At 36.6% G+C, this 17,345-nt stretch overlaps 1 protein-coding gene across 7 annotated transcripts in view; it reads right to left on the bottom strand.

Moving 5' to 3' along the window:
* ADK (adenosine kinase) overlaps positions 1 to 17,345 on the bottom strand; it is a 551,078-nt gene that overhangs the window by 79,688 nt on the left and 454,045 nt on the right. For all 7 annotated transcript variants that reach the window (XM_043925032.1, XM_043925036.1, XM_043925033.1 and 4 more), the window contains one exon: positions 12,457 to 12,571. In XM_043925032.1, coding sequence (XP_043780967.1) covers positions 12,457 to 12,571 — 115 coding nt within the window. The remainder of the gene's footprint in view (positions 1 to 12,456; positions 12,572 to 17,345) is intronic.

Genomic DNA, 17,345 nt, shown 5'->3' with positions numbered 1-17,345 from the left:
GGCTTCTGGGCTCTAGAACACAGGTTCAACAGCTGTGGCCCATGGGCTTAGTTGCTCCACGGCATGTGGGATCTTCCTGGACCAGGGATTGAACCCGAGTCTCCTGCACTGGCAGGTAGATTCTTTACCACTGAGTAACCAGGGAAGCCCTGGAATCCTATTCTTGAGAGAGGTGGGACTCTGTTCAAAGACCTGGCTTGATGAGCAACTATGGCTTGAGGAATCCTCACTGATGTTGTCAAAACTTAACTGTATTATAACCTAAGCCTCTTCCTACTTTCCTTCTTTCCTATGTACTTTCCTTCTCTCTAACACAGGGAACAGACCTGCATCACAATTGGACAGGTCTCTTTGCCCCCTCTGACTGCCATCTTATTATCCTTCACAGGTGTTTCCTTCAATAAATCTTTTGACATTTCACTTCATCTTTTCAAAAATGTAAACAATTAATTATCTGTGGCTGGCTGGGTCTTTGTTGCTGCCCACCAGCTTCCTCTAGTTGAGGTGAATGGGGGCTACGCTCTAGTAGTGGTGTGCAGGCTTCTGTTTACAGTGTCTTCTCTTGATGAGCACAGGCTCCAGGGGACACAGGCATCAGTAGCTGTAGCATGCCGGCTCAGTAGCTGCGGTCCATGGTCTCTAGAGCACAGGCTCAGTAGTTGTGGCACATGGGCTTAGTTGCTCTGAGGCATGTGGGATCTTCCTGGGCCAGGAATCTAATCTGTGTCTTCTGCATTGGCAGGTGGACTCTTAACCACTGGATAACCAGGCAAGTCCCTATAACTTCATCTTGGCATCTACTTCTTGGAAAATCCTAACTAAATTAAACTTCTAGGAAGTGATCAAGGAAAAGAGCAGAAATTTAATTCCAACGTCAGGAATTTTAAAAAGAACATCATAAATCCTATAGTAAGCAGGAAGGTGAGAGAAGAGTATAAATAATTTTATGCTGATAGATTTTAATATTTAGATGAAAAAAATTCCTAGAAAAAGCACAATTTATCAAAACTAGCATAGAAAGAAATGGAAGCTACACATTCTGATTCGATGAAAGAAGCTGAATCTGCAATGAAAAGTCATCCAACAAAGTATTCCCTAGGCCAGGACATTTTGAAGGATGAACTCTTTATAATATTTACATAAAACTAACATCAGTGTAATAAAACTCTAGAACAGCAAAAGGCACTTATCTAATTCACTTTATAAGATCATCATAATGTTCCTACTCAAACTAACAAAATGTTACAAGAAAGGAAAATTATAAGGAAACTCTCTCTAAGCAACACTGCAAAAATCAGAAACAAATCATAATTAGATCAAATCCAATGATGTAATACAAGAATATCACAATTATATTGGGATTATCTCAAGAATGCGAAGGTGGTTTTACCACTCCAAAACCAAGCTATAATTCACACATTAAAAGGAAAAGAAGGAAAGAAATCATATAGCAATCTTAATAGATCAGGACAGTTATTGGATAAAACACAACATTCTTTCATGAGTAAAAATAGTCTTAACAACAACAATAAAATTCTTAGTAAACTATGACTGGAAGGAAACTTCCTTAATTTGATAAAGAATATTGACCAAGAGACTATAGCAAATATCATTTTTGATGAAGTACTGAAGGTTTTTCACTGTTGGAAATGAGACAAAGATGCTCAAAATAACCATTTCAACTGTACTCATATTTGATATGCTGTACTGTGCTAGATAATACAGTTGAGAAAAAGTTTGAAAGAATGCAAACATCTGTGGGACTTCCCTGGTAGCTCAGTGATAGAGAATTCACCTGCCAGTGCAAGAGACAGTGGTTCAGTCACTGATGGGGGAAGATCCCACGTGCTGCGGAACAACTAAGCCTGTATGCCTCAAGTACTGAACCTGTGTCCTAGCGCCTGTGCTCCGAAACAAGGGAAGCCACCGCACTGAGAAGCCCGCACACCACAACTAGAGAGTAGCTCCCGCTTGCTACAACTAGAGAAAGCCCATACAGCCAAAAAAAAAATAAAGTTAATATTTGGGAAAGAAGCAAAATTGTAAATCTGTAAATATTCACAGATGATATCATTATATATACAGAAAATCCTACAGAACCAAGATACATTACTAAAATGAATAAAAACAAGGTCACAATAAAAAATCTATACATCAATAAAAAGCAAATAGAAACTGAAATCTAAAAGGATGTCATTTAAAAAGGGATAGCACTAAAAGACAAAAAACTTGGAATCTTACAAAGATAGACATTACAAGACTATTACACTGAAAATAACAAACATTTTGAGAAAAATTAAAGACCACTTAAAATATCAGAGGGAAATACTCTATGGATTAGAAAGCACAATATTATAAAGGTATTAATTCTCTGTAACTGAAATGCAGATTCAATAAAATCTCAAAAAAATTCTATTAAGAATTTGACAAAAACAAAAAACAAAAAACTTTAGAGGGGGCGATAATAAACAGATTCTGGAATTTATGTGGAAATGCAAAGGACCAAGAAGAACCAGGAGAGTCCTGAAGAACAAAGTTAGAAAGCTGATAATAATCAGATAATAAAGGTGATTATATAAACTAAGTAACTGACAATGTAAACCAGTATAAGAATAAAGAGACAATGGAACAGAATAGTCGAGAAAAAGAATCACAGATATAAGATCATCTGAAATATGACAAAGGTATCAATTTAGTGCAGTTAGGAAGAGGATGACGGGTCAGTTGGTTATTCATATGGGTAAAATGAATGAATCATGCCTTCTAGATCACACCATATATAAAAACTAGCTCTAATTCTAGATGGACTGTGGATCTACATGAAAGATTTTTTAAAATTAAAACTTTAGGAAAAAAGAATAGGAAAATATGAAGACATGAGCTTGGCATATGTAAAGATTTTCCTCAAAAGAACATGAAAGTTTATTTACCACAGAGGAAAACACTATAAATCTGACTATATTAAAATTAAAGGCTTTTCTAAGATACTTGCATCCTAAGGTTCACTGCAGCACTATTTACAACAGCCAGGACATGGAAGCAACCTAAATGTTCATCCACAGAAGAATGGATAAAGAAGATCTGGTATACCGAATATTACTCAGAGTAGTCATAAAAAAAGAATGAAATAATGCCATTTGCAGCAACACAGATGGACCTAGAGATTGTCATACTGAATGAAGTTAAGTCAGAGGAAGGACAAATATCATATGATATTGCTTACATGTAGGATCTAGAAAAAAGTGTACAAATGAACTTATTTACAAAACAGAAATACAGTTACGCATGTAGGAAACAAAACGTATGGTTACCAGGGGAAAGGTCAGGGAAGATAAATTAGGAAATTGTGATTAATATAACACACTGCTGCTGCTGCTGCTAAGTCACTTCAGTTGTGTCCAACTCTGTGCGACCCCACAGACAGAAGCCCACCAGGCTCCTCCATCCTTGGGATTCTCCAGGCAAGAACACTGGAGTGGGTTGCCATTTCCTTCTCCAATGCATGAAAGTGAACAGTGAAAGGGTAGTCGCTCAGTTGTGTCCGACTCTTAGTGACCTCATGGACTGCAGCCTACCAGGCTCCTCCATCCATGGGATTTTCCAGGCAAGAGTACTGGAGTGGGGTGCCATTGCCTTCTCCGTATAACACACTACATATATATAAAATAGATAACTAATAAAGACCTACTGTAATTGAACTCTATTCAATACTCTTTAATGGCCTTTATGGTAAAAGAATTTTAAAAAGAGTGATATATGTGTATGTATAACTGATTCACTTTACTGTACAGCAGAAACTAACACAACAATGTTCATCAGCTATAATCCATTAAACATTAAAAACAAAACAAAATATTACATTAGTTTCAGGTGCACAACAAAATGATTTGATATTTACATACATTGTGTGTGCTATAGGAAATAAGAATACAAAATAGAATTTTACAGTAAATAAATAAAATTAAAGGCTCTTCTAACCAAAGACTTATATGCTGACTGTAAGAATTATAATCAATAAGACAATCAAATAAGCACAAAAACTTCAACAAGAACTTTACAAAACTAGATATTCAAGTGCTAATAAGCAGATGAAAATGTGCCCCACCTCATTACAACAGGAAAATTTCAATTAAAAGCACAATGAGATACTAGTACATACTCACCAGAATGACAAAACTAAAAAGATGGATAGTATCAAATGCTGGTGAAAACGTGAGGGGGAAAAAGTCATTCTATATAAATTGGTACCATCCATTTGGAAAATTCTGAATTGTAACTATGGTAGTAGTTACATAAACATATGCATTTGTCAAAACACAGAGAACGTGAGATATAAAGAGTAAATTTTTTACTTATTTAAAAAACAATTACCCTTCAATTAAAAAATAAATTAAAAAAAAACAACCCAGATACGAAAGGAAACCAAAGTAGAATACAAACTCTAACAAATATAACTGTATTACAAATGAATAATGTAACCATACTGAAGTGGACAGAATAAAAAGAACTAACTTAAAGTTACTTTTGGATAACAGCATCTTGATTGCAGGGAGATCAAACCAGTCAATCCTGAAGGATATCACTCCTGAATATTCAATGGAAGGACTGATGCTGAAGCTCAAACTCCTAAATTTTGGTCACCTGAAGCAAAGAGCTGACTCATTGAAAAAGACCATGATGCTGGGAAAGATTGAGGGCAGGAGAAGGGATGACAGAGGATGAGATGGTTGGATGGCACCACTGACTCAATTGACATGGTTTGAACAAACTCCGGGAGTTGGGAATGGATAGGAAAGCCTGGCGTGCTACAGTTCATGGGGTCACAAAGAGTTGGATACGACTGAACTGAACTGACTAGATACTGTAGGGTCAAAGACAAAAATAACTGTAAACTAACACTGTGTTTCACACAAGGGTTTGGGAAAGCAATTAAAAACTATTTGTTGTTGAGTTGCTAAGTTGTGTCCAACTGTTTTGCGACCCCATGGACTGTAGCCTGCTAGGGTCCTCTCTCTACAGGATTTCCCAGGCAAGAATACTAGAGTGGGTTGTCACTTCCGTCCCCAGAGGCTCTTCCCGACCCAAGGATTGAATATGTATCTCCTGTATTGGCATGCAGACTTCTTACCACTGCACCAGGGAAGCCCAAAAACAAAACTACTTTAGGAAGAAACAAATAGTAAGTATAGCTTATATAACGAAACCAGAACTTTCAATATCAGAGTAAGAAGTTATAAATAAACAAAGGAAGAAGGTCAGAAAGAACTTTATTGTTGGACTGGAATCAAAGGTATCAGTCTGAACTCATGGAATTTAAATATATACATGGATAGAGAAATAAATATAAATAGGTGTGGAGTCATGGGTTTTCTTTAATATACATATACTGCCAATCTATTTGTAAGAGGGTCTAGAAGCAATGATTCTTAAGTAGCAATGAGCATATCTGGTACCCAGATTTGGGTTTCTAAAAACATCTGCTCGTGAAAGGAGCTGGGGTTATATGAAGAAGTAGTTGAACATCTCATGTTGTCAAAAAGGAAGGTAGTGCTTTAAAAAGTATAGGGACAGAGCAGGATAAAAAGCCTATATATTGGGTGATTCTATTTTAAAAAGAAGCAAAACAAATTGTTAGCAGTAGAAGCGAAAATAATGGGTAAATTTGGTGGGGGTAATGATTAGGAGGGGAGCACAAGGTGTGGGTTCTAAAGTGCTAGAAGGGTTCTTTTACTTGATCTGATGGTCACTGGCATAGGTATGAAAATCATAGGTATGATGTGCCAACATAATGAAAATCTGAACCAGTTGTGTATCCATACTATATTTCAAAACAAACCATACAAGATATTTTATATTTTGATTACAGTGGCTGTTCCATGTTAATTGGTAAAATATATGTGCATTCTACCATATGTAATCTATACCTTAATAAATCTGAATAAAGGTCCTTCCAAAAATAAATTCTATGATAAGGCTAACCTTTGCCTAGGGTAGGCTGTCTTCCATTTTGCTTTCTAGCTTTGATAGAAAGGTGGGTGTTGAAAGAAGTCTCATTTCTTGACAAGCCTGAGATCACTAAACCATACAAACCATGCCCCAAAGACAATACTTTGTCAGGAACAGGACAGTTCCACATATGTCATTCTAGATTATTTTCAACTTCTGGATTAATTAAAGGACTTTGTCTTCTGTGGTTACAAAACATTTAAAATGGAACATGAGTTAAGAAGTTACCTTTTTACATTAAAAGTTAAGAAAAATTCATATTGTATAAAACCTCATCTGGTAAGAAGTTTTCCCTAAGAAAGCCATGCATAGATGTTCTGAAAGAATGCTATTTAATTTGTTCCATCCACATCATTACCAGTACCTATGCCAATAAGAACAAGATTTAAAATTGGTTTGGCTGTAGTGGAGAACATTTTCAAAGTGATTTATAATAATATTTTGTAGCAGTAGGAGTTGTGATGATGTGCTGACATTATTCTTTCAGCTGCTGAGATTGTTTTTCCTTTAGAGTTTGCATTTTCTTTTGCACACCTTCTGTGCTTTATGCCTACCCGAATTGCAAATCACACTGAGCTTTTCTTAGAGAGTAATAGACAGCCCTGACTGTTTTCAAAGAACATGAAAACTTAACTAGTAAATGGGGTGACAAGTTTAAGGACTCAAGAACACGAAGACAAAAAACTTCAATAACCCCATTTACTCATAAGAAAACGAGAAAAGACACTATGACGTGACTATCCTAAATTACAAACTCCCTAGAGGCCAGAGACTACGTAAAGTAGTATGTGTACAGATTGCTTTTCATTGTGGGTGAGTCCTTGTTACCTTGTGATTTATGGAGAAAGAGAAGGACTCAACAAGGCCTGACTTACTGAAGCATTAGATGCTTAGCTGCTAGAAGATTTTGTTTCCATTATCCCACAGGATCATAGAACTTGAAGCAACGTTATCAAATCACCTAATCCAGTGGCTCTCAAAGTGAGAGAAGAGGACAGTAGCATTGCTATGTCACCTAAGGGGCTTCCCGGGTGGCTAAAACAGTAAAGAATCTGTCTGCAATGCTGGAGATCTGGGTAAGATTCCTTGGTTGGGAAGGTTTCATGGAGAAGGGAATGGCTATTTCAGTACTCTTGTCTGGAGAATTCCACAATCAGAGGAGCCTGGCAGGCTACAGCCCATGGGGTCGCAAAGAGTCGGACTTGACTGAGTGACTAAGTGCAAACACATTATCAACTTAGGGAGTTTTTTCAACAAATTCACAACCTTGCATTTCTCTTCCCCCAGACTCTGTCACCTCCATTCCTACACATCTTCTTGAGGATATATATTCTAACTCCTCACAGGGATGTATCAGGTTGAGAGGAAGGTGTTTTTATGAAGGGAGGGCAATATTTACCAAAAGCCCATTAGGTGATTCTAATATAACAGCACCAGTTTTACAATTAAGAAACTCTGACCAAGTCTGCTTTTTTCTTTGAGGGCACAATTACAATTCAAACAGATCAGAAAGCACTCTGGAAGTATTCACAGAAATCTACAGTTTATTCTTCAGTGTACCTATTTCATTGTCTCATAACAGCTACTGTGTAAAATGTGTTATTTTCAATTCAGAACAAAAGTCCTATTGCTTCTTCCAATTTTCAATGATATATTTAGTACAGAAACTTGGAAAAACAAACTTGCTACAAAGATATAAATATGTATATATGTGCATATATGTATATATTTATACATGTGTATGTAGAAAATCTTTTTTTCCACTACAATCCTTATTTTAGTAAGATGTTAATATTTGAAGACCTTATTAGCAGCTGCTTTGCGGTAGGTAATCTTCAGTCTTACTTTTTCTAAAGTTTATAGACACAGAAATGATTTCCCTAACCTGACTCCCATGTTACCAACAGGTTCATTCAACATTTATTAAAAGGATCAAAATGGATAGAATCAACTTTTCTTTTCTTTCTGCCTTCATCCCTAGTCTCTTACTCATTACTTTCCAGTCCCTCTCCAATCCCCTCACTCCCCCAAAAGCACAGAACTCAATTAGCCTGCAAGCAATGAACCAATGATTAGTATGTGACAAAACCTCTGGGCTGGAAGGATAGAAGATGGATTCCCAAATGAAACAGAAGTGACCAAAAAAACAAAAAAGGAGTAAGGGTAAAAGTCTTTAGATTCACAAGCAATTTATGAAAGAAGAATTCAAAAAATTATATTTATAATACAAGAGAAAACAGTTTATCTAGACTCCATCTCAAAAGGAGAAAGGTCTCCAGAATTAAATACCAAGGAAACTAATTTTGTTACATTATTGCTAAATGCCACAAACTTAGCAATGATCATTTAAAAGTACTCTACAGTGCAAGGTTTAAGGAACAATGATTCCTAATTAGTGTTTTAATAAGTGTGTTAGCACTGCTTTGTGCCATTCTGGAATGTCACTTATAGTAAATTAAGGGATACTTTTTTCCCCCATCTTCCATTAGTTTAATGCTAGGAGGTGGGAAAAAGCTGATCCATATTCAAGAGGGAAGGAGGAAAAACAATAACAAATTGGCATCTCTTCTGTGAATTGCCCCACAGGCCAAGCATTTTTATGTTCTTAATCATTATTAAATGACTTAACATGACACCCAGAGCCTGGCGAATGATTGCATCCTGACATGAGAACGAATTACAAATGAAATGAAAGATCAAGCCGTATTAGAGGATTGCCTCTGGGAAATGAAAATCTTTAATTCTCTTTTATTATTGACATTTATTTGGCTGCCATGAATAACAACACAGCAAAGAGATTCAGCTATGCTTCTGCATTGAATAGCTTATCCCAGGGCTCAAAACTGCATTAACATTTATCATGTTTGCTTTTGTAGCTGACACCACTGAACAGATTCTCTATCCATCTTGTATTTATCATGCATTGCAGATATAGTGCATCCTCTAATTTAAGTTCATTTTCATAGAGTAGGAACAGCAAAGATTAGCCAGTGTCTTTCCTCAAATAAATTCCTGCTGGTAAGCATCCCTAAGCATGGTTTAATAGATTTAACAAAGAACAAAATGAGTTGACAAGGAAATTCAGTCACAGGAAGGGGAGGCTAATTTTAAAGGTTTCAATTTTGGGAAAATTGTGCAAATTCACAATGAGGAAGACACTTGTACAATATGTAGATCTGGAATATATAAAGCCTTAAAATAAATGTCTCCATAAAGAGCAACAAATTGCATGTTTTGAATCTGAAGGCAGTATACCAGTTCCTGTAAGATAAAAAAATCTGCATGTTTTTCACTTTTCCAAAGAGATCAGTGCTGACACGAAGAGGCTACAAGGTATAGGAAGACAGCAATCCAGGTAGTTATTATCAATGCAGGGCTATCTTTTCATGACCCTTTTCTCCCTTGTACACATTTACAACATGGCTTTTCCTGTCACAACAATTAAAGATTATATACTACCTGGTGCCTTTGCTTACATGATCTTCTTTGACTGGATGGCCCTCCTTTCTTTAAGTTCCTCCTAAAATTCAAGACTTAGCAAGGATATCAGTGTATCTTAGGAAAGGTCCTTAATATCTCTGAATTTTGTCTGAAAAATTATTTTTTTTTTACTTTTCTTTCTGTTTCATTCACTTTTAATTATGGAGATTTTAAAACATATGTAGAGGTGGAAGTAATAACATAATAACCATCCCCCATATATCCATCACCCAGCTTCCACAATTACTAACTCATGACAAATCTCATTTCATTTATCATCCCACTTCACTATTTACCACTCGCTGAATTAATTTTGAAACATAATTTTAAGTAAACTTCTCAATCTTGATTTTGACAATTCTAAAATAAGAAAGTTGAAATAAATTAACTGTAGGGTTCCTTCTTCCCACAATTTGACAATAGTTTCTTCTTTTACGTATTTCAGGCTTATATATTTAATTCAACAAAAAACCTATTACATATTCTCTATAGCATCTTTCTTCAAGATTTACTGATCTCCTTCTATATTTCCCATATAGTCTGTACCAATAAATAAAAAATATAATTATACTTTGTTGTATTCACTGAGTTTTCCATGTGGTGCTAGTGGAAAAGAACCCACCTGCCAATGCAAGAGACATAAGAGACATGGGTTTCTTCCCTGGGTTGGGAAGATCCCCTGGAGAAGGAAATGGCAACCCACTCCAGTATTCTTGCCTGAAGTAACCCATGGACAGAGGAGCCTCGTGGGCTATATAGGCCACGGGGTCACAGAGAGTCGGACACGACGGAAGTGACTTTTAATGCATGTATTCACATTTTGATGTGTACCAATTTTATTTCTCAGCTAGATCTTCAAGGCTATCTTAAATTTCAGTGTTCTGCAGAGCACTGAATAAACACAAAAGTAATAATTGCTATTGTTTATAACAGTTATTAATAAGCTGATTGGTTTTAATCCTAATGATTCAGAGAATATTTAAAGGTTTTTTATTTTGGCTTTAACAGTAGGCAGCATCATAGTGACAATATTACTCATTTCAATGAATAAATGTTTTGTTTACTAGATGAAACTCCTATTCTATGACAGTTATAAAATAGATGGCTGAGTAAACACAGAAGAGAGGTTTCCTTCTTGAAGTTTAAAAATAAGAAAGTAACTTACTTCTGAATTCTACTTGCTCATAATCAGATAAATTTATTTTATTCAAGCATGGTACTTGGTAAGTAAAATTGATTTATTTATTTATTTTCAGGAAAGACATTTCTAGACTGACAATATCTCCAAAATTTCAAAACAAGTCAAAGTGGATTCACTTAACTGAATTTTAATAAATATAAGTTCTTGAAACATTTTTTTACTGGGAGAAGATAGGTGTATATATTAAAATAAACAATAAAAGGTACATTTTTACAGATACAGAACAAACAGTCCTAAAATTTGCAGGGGACCACAAACTACCCTGAATAGCCAAAGCAATCTTGAGAGAAGGAATGAGGCTAGAGGCATCACACTTCCTGATTTCAAATGATATTACAAAGGTAGAGTAGTCAAAACAGTATAGCACTGCAGAATAAAACAAACACATAGGTCAACAGAACAGAAGAGAGAGCCCAGAAATAACACACACGTATATGGTCAATTCATTTATGACAGAAGAGCCAAGAAGGCACAATAGGGAAAGGACAGTTTCTTCACAATAAGTGGTATTGGGAAAACCAGACAGCCATAGGCAAAAGAATGAGACTGGACCACCATCTTACAACATACATAAGCATCACCTTAAGGTGAATGAAAGACTGGAAGCTAAGACTTGAAATCAAACAACTCTTAGAGGGAAACAAAGGGGGTAAGTCCTTGACATTGGTCTTGATGATGAATTTTTGGATTTGACACCAAAAGCAAAGGCTAAAATAACAATAATAAGTGGGAGTTAAAACTAAAAAACTCCTGTATAGCAAAGGCAACTATTAACAAAATAAAACACAACCAATAGAATAGGAGAAAATATTTGCAAGTCATATACCTGATAATGGTTTAACATTCAAAATATATGAAGAACTCATACAACTCAACAGTAAAAGAGCAAATAATCCAATTTAAAAAGGGACAGAGGATCTGAATATACATTTTTTCAAAAGAAGACAATAGATGGCCAATAAGTACACGAAAAAGGTACAAAAATAACTACTCATCAGGAAAATACAAATCAAAATTATAATGAGGTATCACCTCATACCTGTTAGAATGGCTAAACTATCATAAAGATAGAAAATACCTGTTGGCAAGAATGTGGATAAAAAGGTACCTTTTTGTACTGTTGGTGGGAATGTAAATTGGTGCAGCTGCTATGAAAAACAGTATGGAGGCTCTTCAAAAATAAGTAGAACTACCGTAAGATTCAGCAGTTCTACTTCTGAGTCACGAAGGAAACAAAAACACTAACCCAAAGAGATATCTGCATCCCCATTTTCGCTGGAGTATTATTTACAATAGCCAACACATGGAAAAAATCTATGTGTCCATTGATAGACACTTAGAATGGACAGACTTCAGAATGGATAAAAATAATGTACATATACATCAGCTCACACATGTGCGCGCATACATGGTGAAATATTATTTAGCCACAAAAAAGGAAATGCTACCATTTGAAATAATAGGGATAAAACTTCAGTACTCTACACTAAGCAAAATAAATCAGACAGACAAATACTGTATGATCTCACTTATATGTAGAATTAAAAAAATAATAACAAAAAACTCAAAATCACAGATACAGAGAACAGATTGGCAGATGCCAGCGGCGGGAGTTGGAGTGGGGGTGACAGTGAGTAAAGTGCATGAAGGAGAGCTTAAAAAGAAAAATATACACTGTTTTGAGTAATTCATAATAGAAAGTATATAAAATTTTAAAATAATGATTAATCTCCATAATACTGGGTTTTTCCCACAGCTTCCCCATGTACCTGTAGCCAGTATGGTGTCCTCTCTCCCTTGGGTGAAAATCACGATTCGCTGCCTCTTTGAGTTGACTTTTGGCAGAGCCTGTGCCTTTCTGGCGATTTCTTTAATGTCTTCAGTCTATCAATAGAAAGGAATAAAAATATGCTTATAACCAATACAATAAACTAAAATTTTACAGTACATTAAGGATTTAGTTTCTCATGCTCAAAATAAGAGAGACTTGATCACAGAGTTATTACATAAAAATTTTAAGTACATACAGAAGTAAACAGAATAGTACAACAATCTTCAAGGAACCTATCATCAAGCTGCAATGATTTGAAATTTATGATGCATCTTATTTCCATTTATCTACCTACCTTTCATATTATTCTTAAGGAAATCTCAAATACTATATAATGCCACATGTAAAATGCTTTATTATGCATTTCTGAAAGGTAATGATTCAAACATAACCATCTATTATCATATTTTTAATTAATGATAATTCTTTAATATCAACAAAAGTCAGTTTTCAAATTTCTAATTAATGAGAGATTTGTAAAAGAGTATTACTGAATTATTTTAGAGGCTTACAGAGAGCATAATTATGCTGATTCTGGAAATAATGCAGTTAATATAATAAATTTTTCAAAGAACTAAAATGAGAGTGATGCTAACCATTTTCTAGAGACTTAGCTTTTTTAAAGATAAAGTTTAAAAAAGTACAAATTAGTTCTAGAAACCCTCATGCTGTTTTTCATGATCACAATAGGCTGCAAAGTTTTACATCATAAATGTCCTGTCCTGAAATCTGATTCTTGAGCTATGGGTTAGATTTTTACAATCATGTTTTCAACTTTTTTGGATTAAAAAATGTATTTTCATTAGTTTTTGAAAAAACTAATTTATTTTTTTGGTTATGCTGGGTCTTCACTGCTGCATGCATGCTTTCTCTAGTTGCAGTAAGCAGGGGCTATCCTCTAGTTGTGGTGTGCAGACTTCTCACTGTGGCGGCTTCTCTTGCTGTGGAGCGCAGGCTCCAGGCACATGGCTTCAGTAGTTGTGGCTCGTGGGCCTAGAGCTTGCAGGCTGCAGTACTTGTGGCAGGCAGGCTCAGCAGTTGTGGCTCGTGGGCCTAGAGCTTGCAGGCTGCAGTACTTGTGGCAGGCAGGCTCAGCAGTTGTGGCTCGTGGGCCTAGAGCTTGCAGGCTGCAGTACTTGTGGCAGGCAGGCTCAGCAGTTGTGGCTCGTGGGCCTAGAGCTTGCAGGCTGCAGTACTTGTGGCAGGCAGGCTCAGCAGTTGTGGCTCGTGGGCCTAGAGCTTGCAGGCTGCAGTACTTGTGGCAGGTAGACTCAGCAGTTGTGGCACGTGGGCCTAGCAGTTACAGCACGCAGACTCAGCAGTTCCAGTGAACAGGCTTAGCTGTTTCTTGGCTTGTGGCATCTTCCAGGACCAGGTATTGGACCTGTGTCTCATGTACTGGCAGGCAGATTCTCATCCACTGTACCACCAGGGAAGTCCTCAACAATTTTAGATAATTTAAAAATCCATGTTTGAATTCAGAGGGCTGCTAAAATTGTCCATGGTCTGGAGTTTGTTGGTAGCTTCCTCTATCACTGTACAAAGTTTAAAAAAGCTATGGAGAGAGAAATATATACCAGAGTGGAAATATATCTAATAAAAGAAGTTAATTAGGATATATAGGACAGAAAAATTTAGGTAAGCAAAGCAGACAAGTCACATTGGCTACAGACATCAGAAACCATGATGCTTTTAAAGGTATGACAATGTTTAATGAAATATTCGTATGCTATTTAGTCACAAAATACCTAAGAAATTCTGGATGATATATGAATCTAAGCTTCTCCTAAACCTAACATCATGATTCCTGAGGACTGCTATTTCTGAAAAAAATAGCCATTTGTCGTTGGACAATGCTGCTGACCTATCAAACATGCTGACTATTTCACTTTTGTTTGCTTATTTTAGAAAAGAACTATGCCTGAAACTCTGATAAGATGAGAAAAGAAATTCCCTCAGTTTGAGGGGAAAGACTATTAAAAATAACCAGGAACATTTGAAAGGATCCCCCCAAATGACAATGTTTTATAATAATAATGTCTCTAATAAATATATACATTAAAATTCCATATAGTCTCCAAATCTCTTTACTACAGGCATATTTTACTAATATAGGATTTTTGCTTATGATTGAGTACAGTTCATTTTTAGTAAAGATAGGAGGCAAACTCCAGAAAGACTCACTTTACCACCTTAGGAATGGAATTGTATGCATGTACTGGATGATTTTTAAGTAGCGATCCTTCTTAAAAGTGGTATAAGGAATAAATTAAGAGTGAGATTTGGTTGTCTTATACCAACCCTATGAAAAAAGAGAATGTTTTTTGTGGGAGTTTTGGTAACCTAATCAAAGCAACATTTTTTTCATGCCTCAAGTTAAACCTTATAAAAACAGCAATTCAGGATTGAAACAAACTTTTCAAATATAAAAGATAAATCTTCACAGAAAGATTAAGCTTTATTCTATTTGTATCCATATCTATAGTTCCACTGTGCACCAAATCAAAGTATCCCACACTAGGCTTTGAGGAGTCATTGCTTTGCCCTCAACAGATGATTCCCATCTAGTATAAAAGCCTTTCTTAAAACTTCAATTTTGTCTTCCTAACAACATATATTTCGAGTTCTGTAAAACTTGAAAACATGAACCTCTTCCTTATCTTCTTGTAGTTCTTTCTCCCATATATCTGCTCTAACATATCTTAACAGGAGGAAATCACAAGGGATTTTAAGAGTATGACACAACTGGATTTACTATTTTTGATGTTGTTGTTCAGTTGCTCCATCGTGTCCAACTCTTTGCAACCCTGTGGACTGCAGCATGTCAGGCCTCCCTGCCCTTCATCATCTCCCAGAGCTTGTTCAAACTTACGTCCATTGAGTTGGTGATGCCATCCAACCATCTCATCCTCTGTAGTCCATTCTCCTCCTGCCCTCAATCTTTCCCAGCATCAGGGTCTTTTCTAATGAGTCAGCCCTTTGCATCATGTGGCCAAAGTATTGGAGTTTCAGTGTCAACATCAGACCTTCCAATGAACACTGACTACAGGAAAAACCATAGCTTTGATTTTATGGACATTTGTCAGCAAAGTAATATCTCTGCTTTTTAATATGCTGTCTAGGTTGGTCATAGCTTTTCCTCCTATTTGTGTGACCTCAAATAGTAAATTTTTATACATGGAAGATCTGTATAAAAAAGATCTTAATGAACTGGATTACTACAATGGTGTGGTTAGTCACCCAGAGTCAGACGTTCTGGAGTGTGAAGTCAAGCGGGCCTTAAAAAACACTGAAGTTAAAAAAAAAAAAAAGAAAGAAACACTGATGTTAATAGAGCAGTGGATGTGATGAAATCCCAGCAGAACTATTCAAATCCCTAAAGGATGATGCCATCAAGGTTCTGCATTCATTATGTAGGCAAATCTGGAAGACCCAGCAGTGGCCCGAGGACTGGAAAAGGTCATTTCTTATCCCAATCCCCAAGAAGGGTAGTACCAAAGAAGGTGCTAAACGTTGGATAGTTGCATTCATCTCCTATGCTAGTAAGGTCATGCTTAAAATCTTGCACGTTAGGCTTCAGCATTATGTGAACCAAGACCTTCCAGATTTTCAAGCTGGGTTTAGAAAAGGAAGAGAAACTAGAGATCAAATTGCTAACATTCGCTGGATTATAGAGTAAGCACAGGAATTTCAGAAAAACATCTATCTCTGTTTCACTGACTACACTAAATAAAGCCTTTGACTGTGTGAATCATGACAAACTGTGGAAAGCTCTTAGAGAGACAGGAATACCAGATCACCTTACCTGTCTCCTGAGAAAACTTTATGTGGGTCAAGAAGCAACAGTTAGAACCCTATACGGAACAATTGATAGGTTCAAGATTGAGAAAGGAATACAACAGGGCTGTCTGCTGTCACCCTGTCTGTTTAACCTACACACTGAGCACATCATGGGATATTCCAGGCTGGATGAGTTACAAGCTGGAATCAAGATAGGTGGGAGAAACATCAACAACCTCAGATATGCAGATGATACCACTCTAATGGCAGAAAGCAAAGAGAAACTAAAGAGTCTCTTGATGACGGTGAAGGAGGAGAATGAAAGAGCTAGCTTAAGACTAAATATTAAAAAACTAAGATCATGCATGGCATCCAGCCCCCTTACAACATGGTAAATAGAAGGGGAAAATGTGGAAGTAGTGACAGATTTCCTCTTCTGGGGCTCCAAAATCACTGCGGATGGTGACTGCAGTCATGAAATCAGAAGATAATTGCTTCTTGGCAGGAAAGCAATGACAGACCTAGACAGAGTGTTGAAAAGCAGAGACATTATACTGCCAACAAAGGTTCGTATAGCCAAGGTTTTGGTCTTCCCAGTGGTCCTGTAGAGTTGTGATAGCTGGACCGTAAAGAAAGTAGAATGCCAAAGAATTGATGCTTTTGAACTGCGCTGCTGGAGAAGACTCCTGGAAGTCCCTTGGACAGCACGGAGATCAATCTTAAGGGACATCAACCCTGAATACTCACTAGAAGGACTGAAGCTTGAAGCTGCAGTATTTTGGTCATCTGATGCAAACAGATGACTCAGTGGAAAAGTCCCTGAATGCTGGTGAAGATTGAGGACAGAAAGAGGAGAGGCTATCAGACAATGAGATGGCTGAATGGCATCATCGACTCAATGGACATGAGTTTGAGTAAACTCTGGGAGTTGGTGATGGACAGGGAGGCCTGGCGTGCTGCAGTCCAAGCAGTCGCAAAGAGTTGGACACGACTGGGCAACTGAACAACACAGCAGGTAAATATACCTCTCTGAAACTTCATTTTCTC

This window comes from Cervus elaphus, chromosome 15 (genome assembly GCF_910594005.1).
Source record: "Cervus elaphus chromosome 15, mCerEla1.1, whole genome shotgun sequence".
Taxonomy (NCBI): domain Eukaryota; kingdom Metazoa; phylum Chordata; class Mammalia; order Artiodactyla; family Cervidae; genus Cervus; species Cervus elaphus.
The sequence above is the reverse complement of the archived record's forward strand: the minus strand, read 5'-3'. Positions and strand labels throughout refer to the sequence as shown.